Here is a 12,412-nt window from a genome sequence, read left to right as displayed (position 1 = left end):
GAGCCTGCAGACCTTGACTCGGGGCAAAGCTATGCAACATCACCAGCCGACTCTGGGACGGTTTCTGTATGAAAACCAAGCACAGTGCACAGCCCCCCACGACTGTCACTGTAAACCCCTCACTGTGAGTTCTGAGCACGAGCTAGACACACACACACACACACACTCACACCCCGATCTGCATTAATCAATTTTACTCATGCCCATTAAACTACTGTGTGCATTTAAAAACTAACATTTTGAACAGTAGAAAACACACACTGATGCAGTTTAAAGGATAAAATGGTGATACTCATAGAAATTCTAAGCTTTTCTTTTCACGTCTCTCTGGGCCATGCTGTGTGCTGTGTGCTGGAGGCCACTACGGAGACGCTCTGTGTCTTCTGGGCGCTGGCTATAACCCCCTCCAGACCAACCTTGTCCCAGAGGTCACTGCACAAAATTCTAGGTTTCCACCGGAACCCAGATCCGATGCTAGAAGCAGGTTATTCGTGTGCCTGGAAGTTACCTTGAAAGCACATAGTGTGTCCTCTATAGAAGAGATATATAAATAGAAGAGCCTTTTATAGCATCTTCTGTAGACGGGAAATGAACCTGGAAGAGGGAGGGCAGTAGTGTCCAAATGGCAAGTTGCCCCCCAGGGGACGTGTAGCCATGTCTGGAGACATTTCCAGATATGCAAGAGCTGGGATGCCGCGGTCGTCCAGCGGGTAGAAGCCTCGGGTGCCGTCAAACGTCTTATACTGCGCAGGACAGCCCCCCACCCCCGCAACGGAGAATTATCTGCGCCGATAATAATCCGGGCACTGGGTTGTCTACCCGGGTGCAGAGGAAGGTCTAAACACCTGACCTGCTCCCGCCCCACCTGCTAGGCAGGAGGCACAACCTTGAGCCGATGACCTGATCGTGCTCGCCTGCTGCTCCCTCCGCAAGAGGACTAGACACATTCACCTGTGCGTCCTGTTAGTCACGCGACAGGTGCTTCTCGAGGAGCAGCGTCCGGTCTAACCCCGAGAATCGTGACATTCAGTAAGGAGGTTGGTAGTTTTGTAATGTGCACGACAGACCCCGGGCGGCAGTCCGATGTGACGGCACGAGGTGAAGCCGGTCGTGCCGAGCCCCTGGCGGCTGGGTGTCCTCCGTCTACGCTGAGAGGCGCGGGGACGCCTATGTCACAGTTCAACGTCTCTGCATTCGAACGACCGCGTTTTGCTGTCACATTCAGCCATTACAGATGGTAACTGCAGTCGCGCAAACGTGGGAGGCCGTTCGGGCTCTAAAACCCTACGGCTCACGGCGGGAACGGGAGTCCTGACGTTGGCTGGAAGCCGTCCATGGGCACCTTTCGCGGTAGCAGCACGAACGCCCCGGAACTTCCAGACCATGCAGAACTGGTCCAGATGCTCTCGGAGAGCTTGAAATGTGGAGAAACGCCTCCCCCCAGAGGGAGCCCCCCCGACCTGCTCCCGGCCCGCTCTCGCCCTCAGGAGACACGCAGGTAAGCCTAACGGGGCTCCCCGGTCCGCTGCGCTCCGTCCAGGCTGTACTTGGAAATAAAACAGTGAGTTTTTAAAAATACTGTGACCTCCGCACCGAGGCGCTGAGATGAAAACCTCTGCAGGTGGGCTCGGGCGGCGGAACTTTCTAAAGCCCCACCCTGGGAAGTGCCTCCTGAAAGAGGTTGCTGGCTTGAAGCGGCGTCTCTTTAAACCGCCCCCCACCGCCTGTAACCACCTGTCTGTCTCCTGGCGCACTTACGTGCAGGGCAGCTCTACCGCCCATCTACCTGCGGGGCCGCGGGTGACCTTACCTGACACGGCACGGGGCCTCCACAAAGAACGAAGGGACAAGCAGGTACGTGGAAGGAGATGTGTTTATTTTGTCGGGAACTTTCAGATCACATGGGTGCCACGGCTCGTGTGCCCGTTTCCAAGAGTAAAGAGTCTGTGCGCTTTCAAAATCATTACTCGGTAGAGTGACCAGTCCGGTGCAAGTCCCGAACCCCCACCCCCGCCAAGTCAGAGGTAGAAGCAAACACACAAGGGGGAAGACGGTTAGGTCCAAGGTCAAGCCACAGCTCACAGCTACACGTTGTCGATTTCTTGGTCGCCGTGCAGTGGGGGTGGGGAGGACGGGTGACAACACCCTGCGTGGTTCTGACAGCTTTGTCCCACACTCAGGCTCCTTGTCGGAGCCACTGCTGAACAGCAGCTAAAGTGCTCCAGGAATTCAGAATCAACAAAGGAAAGTCCTCTGTCACCTTCAAATACCACTTAGGAGCTCTTTCCCGGAGCCAGTGTTTCCTGCGTCCCAGACCCCACCGGGAAGTCAATAACCTTCATGTAGCCTTTGCTTCGGCCTTGGGTTCGGGGATATCGACGCCCGGCTTAAAGAGAGCTTGGGGCACGACCTGGCAAAGCCAGGTTTTTTTGAGCACGCGCGCCCGGGGTCACTGTTCCCCGGGGTCCGCGCCCTGTCCCGGGGCTCGGGCATCCTGCCCCAGGGCTCGGGTGTCCTCCGCCGGCGGCTCGGGCACGTCCAGCATGGTGGACGAGTCCCTCCGGGGGTTCCCAGTCACCAGCATCCAGTGGTTCCTCGGCTTCTCGACTCGGTGCGAATCCAGGTGTGTGTGAGCGGCCACTTCCACTTCCTTTCCGAAACGGCCACTGGGTCGGGAGAGAATGGACCCCGGTTGGAAACGGAGCAGTGGCTCTGGGTGAGCAGCTCTGTCCACCCCCCTCCAAGCCCCAGGTCCAGCCGACTCAGGCTCGGGGACGGTGGGCTCTGGGATACGTGTGTGCCGGACCTTGCCCCTGCCTGCGTGGTGATGAGGGACACAGGGTCCCATCACAGCCACAGTCATCTCGTCGGGCAAGGACCTGTGGGACACCAGGGGCTCGGGAAGAATTTACCACACCTTTGAGTCTTTTGTGACAACAATTCATCATCAAAGCACTCGTGTGTGTGGTCTGGGTGGCTCAGTCAGTTGAGCGTCTGACTGTCGATTTAGGCTGTCATGGTCTCAGGGTTGTGAGATTGAGCCCCACGTAGGGCTCTGCGCTGGGCGGGACGTCTGCTTGAGAGTCTCTCTCTCTCCCTCTCCCTCTGCCCTCCCCCTCCAAAATAAATACAGAAATATAAATATATCAGTCGAGCTTCTTTGCGCCCCTATCCATGGCATTTAGCTGAATTGAGCAACACGTACCTTAAGAACAGGTGTCTGTGGGCTGCCAGCCCCCGGTTCGTTTGGGAGTGGTTGAGGATAATTTTTGCATTTGCCTTTAAAGATGAAGAGAGTGTGTTATTTGCATTACGAACTAAGGCCTCCAATTCCTAAAGGCAAAAAGTTGGAAATGTACTATATATTCACTTAAATGTAGTTCAATGAAATAGAGAGATGGAAATAACCTAGAAGCCAGACTTTAATGGATGGATTTCATACACCGTTGCAGGTGCACACGGGACGGAACATCCTAGAATCCCTCAGAGCCACACAGGACATCTTTCACAACATGAGACGTAATCAGCAGTGTTTCTAAGTGGAGAAGATAAGGATATCACTGATGTCCTATTTCGTTAAAAAAATTTTGAAATTAAATAAAATAAAGAGACATGCATGGAAAAAGACAGAGATGATAAACGCCAGCGGGGTTCTCTGGAAGGTGGGAGGAATTACCGGTTATTTTCATTTTATTTGCCATGCTTTTCTGATTTTTCCTTCGGCAGGCATATATTCTGTTTAAAATCAGGAAAAAAATATGTGTTGTTTCAAACTCCTGGCTCCTGGAAGCTCACCGCCGTGTGAGAAAGAACAAAGCCCTCGCCGCTCCCGTGGGACTTACGCAGCATCAGAAATGCCCATGTCAGATCAGGCCACCCTGCAACCAAGGAGGGTCCCACCCGAACACAGACAAACTGTGCGCCCTGTCCAAGATGCAGGTGTCCCCATAGCCGCCCTTCCCAGTTGATCCAGCAGGAGCCTGGCCAGGGCCTCCCTCCCACAGCTAAGGTTGTGCTGAGACAGCGGCACAGAATTACCCCCGCTTTCCGATGGCGTCAAGAGCAGAGCCCCGCTTCCCAGAAAGCTCCCCAGAGCCCGGGCCGCACTCACCGGCACGGAGGAGCCTTCGTACTCCAGGCGGAGCTGGGGGTCCAGGAAGGCGGCCTGCCAACAGTTCAGGTAGGAGGCCTCATCGGTCAGGTACACCTCCTGGAGCCAAGACCTCTTTGACGACCTCAGCAGGGTCCTGTGGTCACTGGATAGATACAGCTGAAAATGACAATGCAGGGGTGAGCTACGTCACACGGCTGGAGAAGCCGGGGGAGTGAACCACCGACCGGCGGGGAGTCAAGTGCGGTCCACTGGAAAAGCCCCTTCTTGCGGATGGTGTGAGAACACGCGGGTTTCCTCCACTTAGAGATGTCATCGCAGGAGGCTGAGGCTACCACCCCCAGCACCTCCACTGCTTTGCCTTCCTTTGGGTGCCAAACCCGCTCTCTTTCTCCTCCTCATCCCGTCCCTGCTCCCCCTCCTCCTTTCCAGGGCTCAGGCCAGAACCCCAGTTTGCTTCTTAGAAACAGTGTTGCACAGACTTGCTGCATGAAGGGAAGTGCCTCACAACCAACACCGTCACCGCCGACATTGACCGTGGACGGCCCTCCGGAGCTGACATCCCCCCGGGGGACATACTTCGACAGCTATCAGGCCCCTGTAACCGGGCCCAGAAGCACCCCATCCTGTAGAAAAGTCGGAAACGTAAGCTGTTGGTTAGTTCTTTAGTGATTGACCTTCACCCCGAACCTGGAGGCTGTTTCTGCCTCTTCCAGTAGGTTCTCATGGGCAAGGCGGGGCCACGAGGCGCTCGCTGTGGGGAAGGCAGGAATGAGTTACTCTCTTCGAGGCCTTTCCTGGCGAGCCAGACAGTGATGGGGGACGGGCCTGGAAGTACCCGTAGACTCCGGGAAGGTCGGGCAGGCCAGCAGGGGCGGGAAGGGCTGCGGGCAGGCACAGGCGAGGACGCACGCTTTCCCCGAGGCTCAGGAGAGGCTCCGAGGGGGAGGCAGTGCGGGGCTGGGCACCCGAGGGGCTGGCTGCACGTGGACAGGGAGGGCGGGGACATATCACAGAGGACCTTAGATGCCACCGTGGATGGCAGCACTAACCAGACCCGAGCTCCTAGAGCGTCGACCTGGCAGTGTGCATCTCCTGTGGTCTGAGGTCAGGACAGACTAGAGGGATCAAGCGTGGACCAAGGTCTTGGCACTGGGGACGAAAAGACAGGCCCAAGAGCACTATGAAGGGAGAGCTGTGGGCGTGACCATGAGCAGGATGTGGACAGGGAAGAGGGACAGACCCAAGACACACTCGGGCTCTCGGTGATGGGGGAAATCCAGGGCAACTGAAAACCTGCACTTCAAATGGCAAAGACTGTCTACCTCAGACCACAAACTCCGTTGTGTTAATGTGAAGAGAAATAATAGTGAACCAGGCACGAATCTAGAAGGGCGGCATTGCCAGATTGTTTTAACGGATGCCCTGGAAGTACTGGCTAATTCACAGACGAGGAACGGAAATAAGAGAATTTGAGAAGAGACTGAACCGTCGTTCCTTGAGAATGAAAGCACCGTGGACCTGGATGTCCTGAGAGAATTAACCGGAAAACCAGGAGAGATCATAAGATTGAGGCTTTCGTCAGAGCTGAGTCCCCACAGTCTTCTATTTCTGTTGCAACTAACTAAGGGCCCCCGTAAGGGCCATCCATGGTAGAAGATACCAGGGGACAACCTCAGTGGGATCAGCATCGAATCCCCGGGAAGAAAACCACAGAACTTTAGGGAGAGATAAGAAAGAATAAATGAATAAATGGGGAGACCGCTCAGAAAAAGAAATGTCATGAAGCATCAAATACGTGAGTTTATGGAATTTTCCAGTGCCAATAAAATGCCATGTGATTTTTTTTATCCCCCCCCCCCCCGCCAGGAAGAGGGACTTGCAGGAATAATTACATTGAACTGAGAGGTTAATTAATTCCTAATAGAATTCAAAAAAGCGTAATGAGAGAAAACTAGCCCAACGTGCTGTCAAAATACACATTATATTGTAAACCGTAATTCTAGAATAAAAAGACACAATTTGGGTTGAAAGGGTTAGAACTCAGAGACAGCACGCAGGCTGTAGAGTGATGCTACGGGGAGATTTTTGTCTCAGAGAGGAAAGGAGTCATCTTTCAAGAAACAACACAAATGCAGCTTATTAGTCGTTTAGGGGAAATCGCACGTCTCCACAGAACCCCGCACCAAAATAAATCTCAAGCAGATAAACAACAAACAGGAACAAAAGTGAAACTTCAGCCACCGAGAAATTGATACAAGTTCGTCTTTTTGTGGTATTTCTGGAGCAGACTTTATAGGGCTCTGAGCAATGGAAGAGATTACTAAGGAAAACACAGATACACTTTACTCAAAAATGTGTTAGAACAACTCTGACTTCAAAGCCACGTAGCCAAAAAATAAAATAAAATAAAATAAAATAATAAAAATAACGAAATCCAAGAAGCAAATGGGAGGGAACATGACCAACAAAATGACAAAATGTTATAACCTACGGAAGAACAGATACATGAACACAGGTCAGTACACGGACTCAGGACGCAGGATTTACAGGAGACAAAGAAGATGGGACGGTTGAGGACAGCGTTGGCGGGGAGAGAAAGGGAAGGGAGATCGAGGAAGAGAGCGAGAGAGAGACCAGAAATGGGGCATCTCCTTCCTGTGGGGCTCGTAACTTTCTCTGTATTTTATCTTATTTTATTTTATTTTTGAAGATTTTATTTATTTGACAGACAGAGATCACAAGTAGGCAGAGAGGCAGGCAGAGAGAGGAGGAAGCAGGCTCCCCGCTGAGCAGAGAGCCCGATGCGGGGCTCGATCCCAGGACCCTGAGATCATGACCTGAGCCGAAGGCAGAGGCTTTAACCCACTGAGCCACCCAGGTGTCCCTCTCTGCATTTTAAATCCATTCTGAGAGAACAGAGTGTAAAAGAAAATAACATTAGTAATGTTAACCTCTGGATAAGACAAGGGTGATTTACCACCCCCCTTCAATATGGTATTTTCTCTAATTTCTACATTTTTTTTCTTAATTCAGGCTGCAGCTTACCATCTAAGGTGTGTAGGGGTTTAACTGGCAACACTGATTTTTCTTGGCAGCACAAAAGGTAATAAATAACGTTACCTCATACTGTTACGGAAGCTTTGATTCAGCGAGTAATGGGTAAGTGGTACCCCTTCTGCCACTGGACCCCTGAGAGGCTTAGAGCAAGATCACCTGACCTCGTGCCTCAGTTTCCCCATCAGTAAAATGGGATAAAACAGTCCCTAGCTCAGAGACCTATTTGGATGATTGTGTGTGTGTTTGTGTATGGCATGTAGGAAGGTTTAATAATCCCCATTTTATAAATGAGAAAGGCTTGAAAAAGTTAAATGATTTATCTGAGGTCCCACCCCATAGAGAGACATCTCAGCTAGAGTTAGACCCAGATTTATCTCATTCTGTTACCCTCCTGATCCCCGAGGGAAAGAGAAAGATCAAGTTAAAAAAACAAAAATAGTTATCAGGCAACACACCTTGCTAGCCTTGGTGACACTGACCGCTATCAGATGACGATCAATTAATCCAACCATTAACTTACGGGTGGAGGTGGCAGAAAGCTGCGCTCGTTGCCAGGTGCATTGCTAAAAGCATTTTCTCCCTTACTCCGTAGCACCTGAGGGTCTGTTTCTGTCCTTCGGAAAGCTAGAAGGCAAGGAGTGGCCCGAGAGCCGCAGGCAGAGGTTCCGGAAGCCAGAGGCGAAGCCCACAGCTACAGAGTCCTCTGTCCGTTTGCACAGGTGACCGTGAGCCGCACGGAAACCATCCCCTGGCCCCACACGCCGTGCGCCGTGAGGACTCACCATTCTGTCTTCAAATCCTCCCGTCGTCGCGAGGCAAAAGTTCTCTCCGTATCTAAGAACCTGGCCCGTGGCATTTCTGTCTGCGCTGTCAGGGAAAAATAAGCATCATATCAATTCTCTATTAGAATTGTTCTACATTCGGGGCGCCTGGGTGGCTCAGTCGTTAAGCCTCTGCCTTCGGCTCAGGTCATGATCCTGGGGTCCTGGGATCGAGCCCCGCATCGGGCTCCCTGCTCCGCGGGGAGCCTGCTTCTCCCTCTCCGACTTCCCCCGCTTGTGTTTCCTCTCTCGCTGTGTCTCTCTGCCAAGTAAATAAATAAAACCTTTAAAAGAAAAAAAAAAAAAAGAATCGTTCTACATTCTGGTTTTTTGTATATGCCATTTTGTTTAAAATCAATTTTCTTGGGCCGCCTGGGTGGCTCAGTGGGTTAAAGCCTCTGCCTTCGGCTCAGGTCATGATCCCGGGGTCCTGGGATCAAGCCCCGAATCGAGCTCTCTGCTCAGCAGGAAGCCTGCTTCCTCCCTTCTCTCTCTCTGCCTGTCTCTCTGTCTACTTGTGATCTCTGTCAAATAAATAAGTAAAATCTTTAAAAAAAAAATCAATTTTCTTGATAATGTATTTCACACCCATTAGCTGATTTGGTAGCTAAACATTTTCAAAATGGTAATTTTGGGGGCCTTCAAATCTGGCTGGCATCCTGTTCCTGTCCCCCTGCCCCCCCCACCCCCGCCCCGCTCCCGCCATGGCCAGTGTGCGGAGCATCCGTCCGTGTGAGCACGGCATGCTGTCTTCCATTGAGGAATTGTGGCCAGGGGTGTGGACATCTGGATAAAGAGCCCTCCTGGTCAGGTAACACACTTAACACAGTCTTCCTTCCTAATGCTCCAGGACACAGAAGCTGTGGTCCACTTTTAGTTGTCTTGACAGAACTTCTCAGTTTTCAAAAGAACTCTAAAGCAAACACTTAAAGGAGGGGCGCCTGGGTGCTTCAGTCGGCAAACCACAGGCTTCGGCTCAGGGCATGATCTCGGGACCCTGGATGGAGTCCCACATCGAGCTCCCTGCTCGGCGGGAAGCCTGCTTCTCCCTCTGCCTCTCCCCCTGCTTGTGCTCTCTCTGACAAAAAAATAAAATCTTAAAAAAAAAAATTAAGACTTAAAGGACTGGCTGTACTCTTGTCCTCAAAACATTGCTATCATTGTTCAATTAAAGTAAAAGCTATCCTTTTTTGTTGTTACTATGTATCTGTTCTCTAAGGATTTAATTGCCAATTTCAAGATCTCAGCTCCAGTTTTAGCGAATAATTACAAAGTAACAAATCCCGCATAGTGCCACCTTGCACCGGACTATTTCTGTTCTAAAAATAGCAACATTGAGAGACACTCAAGTGAGCGCCGAGCATCCTGAGATTATTAGGAAAACCCAGTTTCTAGGCAGAACGTGATTTTAGTTTCCTAAACCCAATACTTTTGAATGCAGCATTTATAACGGAACACAAATCAGCGGTTATCCTGACGTTGAAGGGGAAGGGCGTGTGAAGGCCACCACCAGTAACCCCCGGGGGGAGGCAGCAGGACGGGAAGCACAGAGAGCAACCGATCCCCTTCACCTCCAGGCGACACCGCTCCGGTCCCAGGGCTCCCTGAAGCTGGGAGTGAATACATATTTATGATAAACATGAGCTGAAAATTCAAGTGTCTGTACCTCAAAATGATGAAAGTGTTTCTGCCAACCGGGATCTTGGTTTGAGCTGCGCTCAGCCCACAGGGCACCTCTAACTGGTCACTCAGGGGCGATTTAACTTCATCCAGAGTCATGCAGAGGCTCAGGTCCCCGCCCAAAACCAGATCAGCTTCTGTCTCCGGGTAGTCTGGATTCACAAGCATCACTTTGTCGCCACAGCGAAGGTACCCGTCCTCCGTGACGGAAAGCTGCATCTACGATTTAAATTGTTTTTCAGACAACCCAGGTGTATCCTCAACAGCCAGTGCGGAGACCCCTGCCAGACGCCCCTTCCCTCCTTCACCGTTGAGGACCCGTCCCAAGAGGGGGCATATCACTCGGGGGCCTTGTGATAACTTGAATTCCCTCAAGTCCTTTGTTCTCTTTCTTTTCCTGCGGCCGACTCCCTCCCACTTTGCCAAAGTCCGCCCCCCCCCAATCCCAAGCAGAGTAAGAAAGCGGATGAAAAATCACGCGCTGACCCCACTCTTAATTGATTCAGACTCACTGGAAATGTCCTGGGCACCGAGTAAGGGGCGTTTTATAGATTCCTGTACTGATCCTGGAAAATGCGGGTAAATGTAATTAAGAGCAGATTTGTCCTACGTTTCTAAAATCTTAGGGGATTATCAACATCGTGGTTTTCAGGTCTAGAAGGGGGACAATCGTCTCTTCCAGACGATAATTCATTTATGGAACGTTTGCTTGCTTAACACACACTCACACTTAATTCGATACAATTTTGAAGATAGCGCTCAAATTTACAATTACCGGTCTCAAAAGATTCTCTTTGAGTCTCCTGTTTCTCTGAATGAGAAGCTGTCCCTTCTCTCTCTTCTCCAAGAAGTCCTTCATGCGCTCCTGGTGAAAGAGTAAATGAAAGAAACCCCAAAGGTCAGCAATGGTCCTCAACTTACAGACCCCGGTAGCTTACAGGTCAGAAGCACGTCCCGCTGAAAAAGCACAATCTGAGAAAAAGAAAGGTGAGCCCAATGGGAATGGTGGAAATTGTTTTGGCTTTAATATTTTTACTTCTTTGTAGAAGACTTGAAAAAATGACAGACACCAAAAAATTAAAAATTAAAAAAAAAAAAGCCCTCACGCTCGATTACCCCATCCAGAGACAATCATGAATAACATCTGAGGCCACGTGTCCGCCGTGGAGGTCTCCCCTGGTTGTCCACCGCCGCCCCCACCAACCGCCCCCCCAGCAGCTAGAGGGATGCCTGATGGCTCAGGGCCTGGTGCCAGCGTAGCGCCAGGGAAAGGGACACCACGGGGACGCCTGGGAGGGTGTGTGCATGACAGGGTGCGGGGGCAGGGCCTGCCTCCACAGAGAGCCTGCCTCCTCCTCCCCAGACCTCAGCCTCTGAAACCCTTAAGTCTGTAAGGACGGAGGGAGCTTGTGCGCTCTGGGCTGAGCGGGGCACCGAGTTTGGAGACCAAGGGACCTGCAGACGGAGTTGGGGGGGGGGTGTGAGACCCGGGGGTGTGGGGCAGCAGGTGAACTTCCGGGGGCTTTCAGACCCGGGTGGGTTGTTAGGCTACTGGGTGTCTGCTGGGTGAGAGCGAGGCCCCGGGCTGCGGGACGTGGGGCGCGTGGGGCGGGGAGGTTCCTGAGTAGTGGGGCCGCGCCAGCCGCACCTGCCTACCTCCTCCAGGTAGATGTCCTCGTTCCAGTTGCCCATTCGCACTCCCGGACCGTACAGGTTCTGCGCCATCCTGCCCTCGGGCCAGCCGTCAGCCCGGCTGCCCGCCTCCCGCACCTGCCTTGTTGGCGTGCCTTGTCGCCATGACAACCGGCCCAGAGCGATTGGCCGGGTCCGGGGCCTGCTGGCCAATCAGGGGCAGCACGGGAGCAGGGGGCGCGGCGAGGGGGTTGGGGGAGGGGGCCCTGGAGGCCTGGGGGCAGGGGGACGGCACACTCGCTGCCTGGAGTCCCTTCCACTGTGATTTCCCTGAATTTAATTCCAATGCAGGCAGGGGACTAACTCCGGCCCTCGGGCCTCGTGGTGCTAAAAATGTAAAACACTTTTTCTTTCTTTCTTTCTTTTTTTTAATCCAAACGAAAAATGCCTTGCGGGGGAAGTATCCTTCGCTGGTCGAGACAGCAAAGAGGAGCCTTTGAACCGAAGCCCCTTAACCTAGAACTGCTTATCCTCCGTGCAGAAATTTGGAAACCGAAGTAACATGGAGGAAAGAGGGAAGGGCGGATCGCGACGGCAGTGCCTCAAAAGTAAGAAATCCGTCGCGTTAGCCTCCTTCTGCTCACACGACTGGGGCGGTCCTGCCTCTAGGGGTTTTACAGCATCCCCCCCCCCCCGTGCCCCTCCTCCAGTGTCCAAGCTAGAGGACAAGCCCGTGGCTTGCAAGGACTCTGGATAAAGGTAGACAATGCGGGAGCCAGCGTGGAGCCGGTTTTGTTTTTGCTTTTGCTTTAATGCCGGAGCGTTTTTAAAGCAGCATTTTATGAACAGGAGGAACGGGCAGGTGCTTTCCGACCACGGGAGCTTGACGCTGCCGCAGGGCCTGGTAGCTGGCCTTGCCCCCGGTCTAGGAAGACAGCACAGACACGAAGGACACGCATCCTTTCCTCCCTCCAGCAAACCCAACCTACAGGAGGAGATAATCCGTGAAAACAGACGGCCACGGGAGGAGCGGGACAAGTGGGACTGCAGACGCACCGATGAAAGGCCGCAGGACTGCAAGGACAGGTTCGTTTCTGCCTGGGGCGTG

General features: G+C 52.5%; 1 protein-coding gene across 1 annotated transcript; it reads right to left on the bottom strand.

Annotated features, from left to right (window-relative positions):
* Positions 1 to 2,449: 2,449 nt before the first annotated feature.
* CFAP161 (cilia and flagella associated protein 161) lies at positions 2,450 to 11,397 on the bottom strand (the record flags this gene model as incomplete). The annotated part of the gene is made up of 7 exons (XM_080808668.1): positions 2,450 to 2,666; positions 3,206 to 3,279; positions 4,112 to 4,270; positions 7,954 to 8,038; positions 9,659 to 9,891; positions 10,448 to 10,537; positions 11,329 to 11,397. 7 exons carry the CDS (start codon positions 11,395 to 11,397, stop codon positions 2,450 to 2,452), a joined length of 927 nt encoding a protein of 308 aa, XP_080664794.1.
* Between the last annotated feature and the right edge of the window lie 1,015 nt (positions 11,398 to 12,412).

Source organism: Martes martes (genome assembly GCF_963455335.1).
Source record: "Martes martes genome assembly, chromosome: 7".
Lineage (NCBI taxonomy): Eukaryota > Metazoa > Chordata > Mammalia > Carnivora > Mustelidae > Martes > Martes martes.
This window is presented reverse-complemented; position numbering and strand designations above follow the sequence as displayed.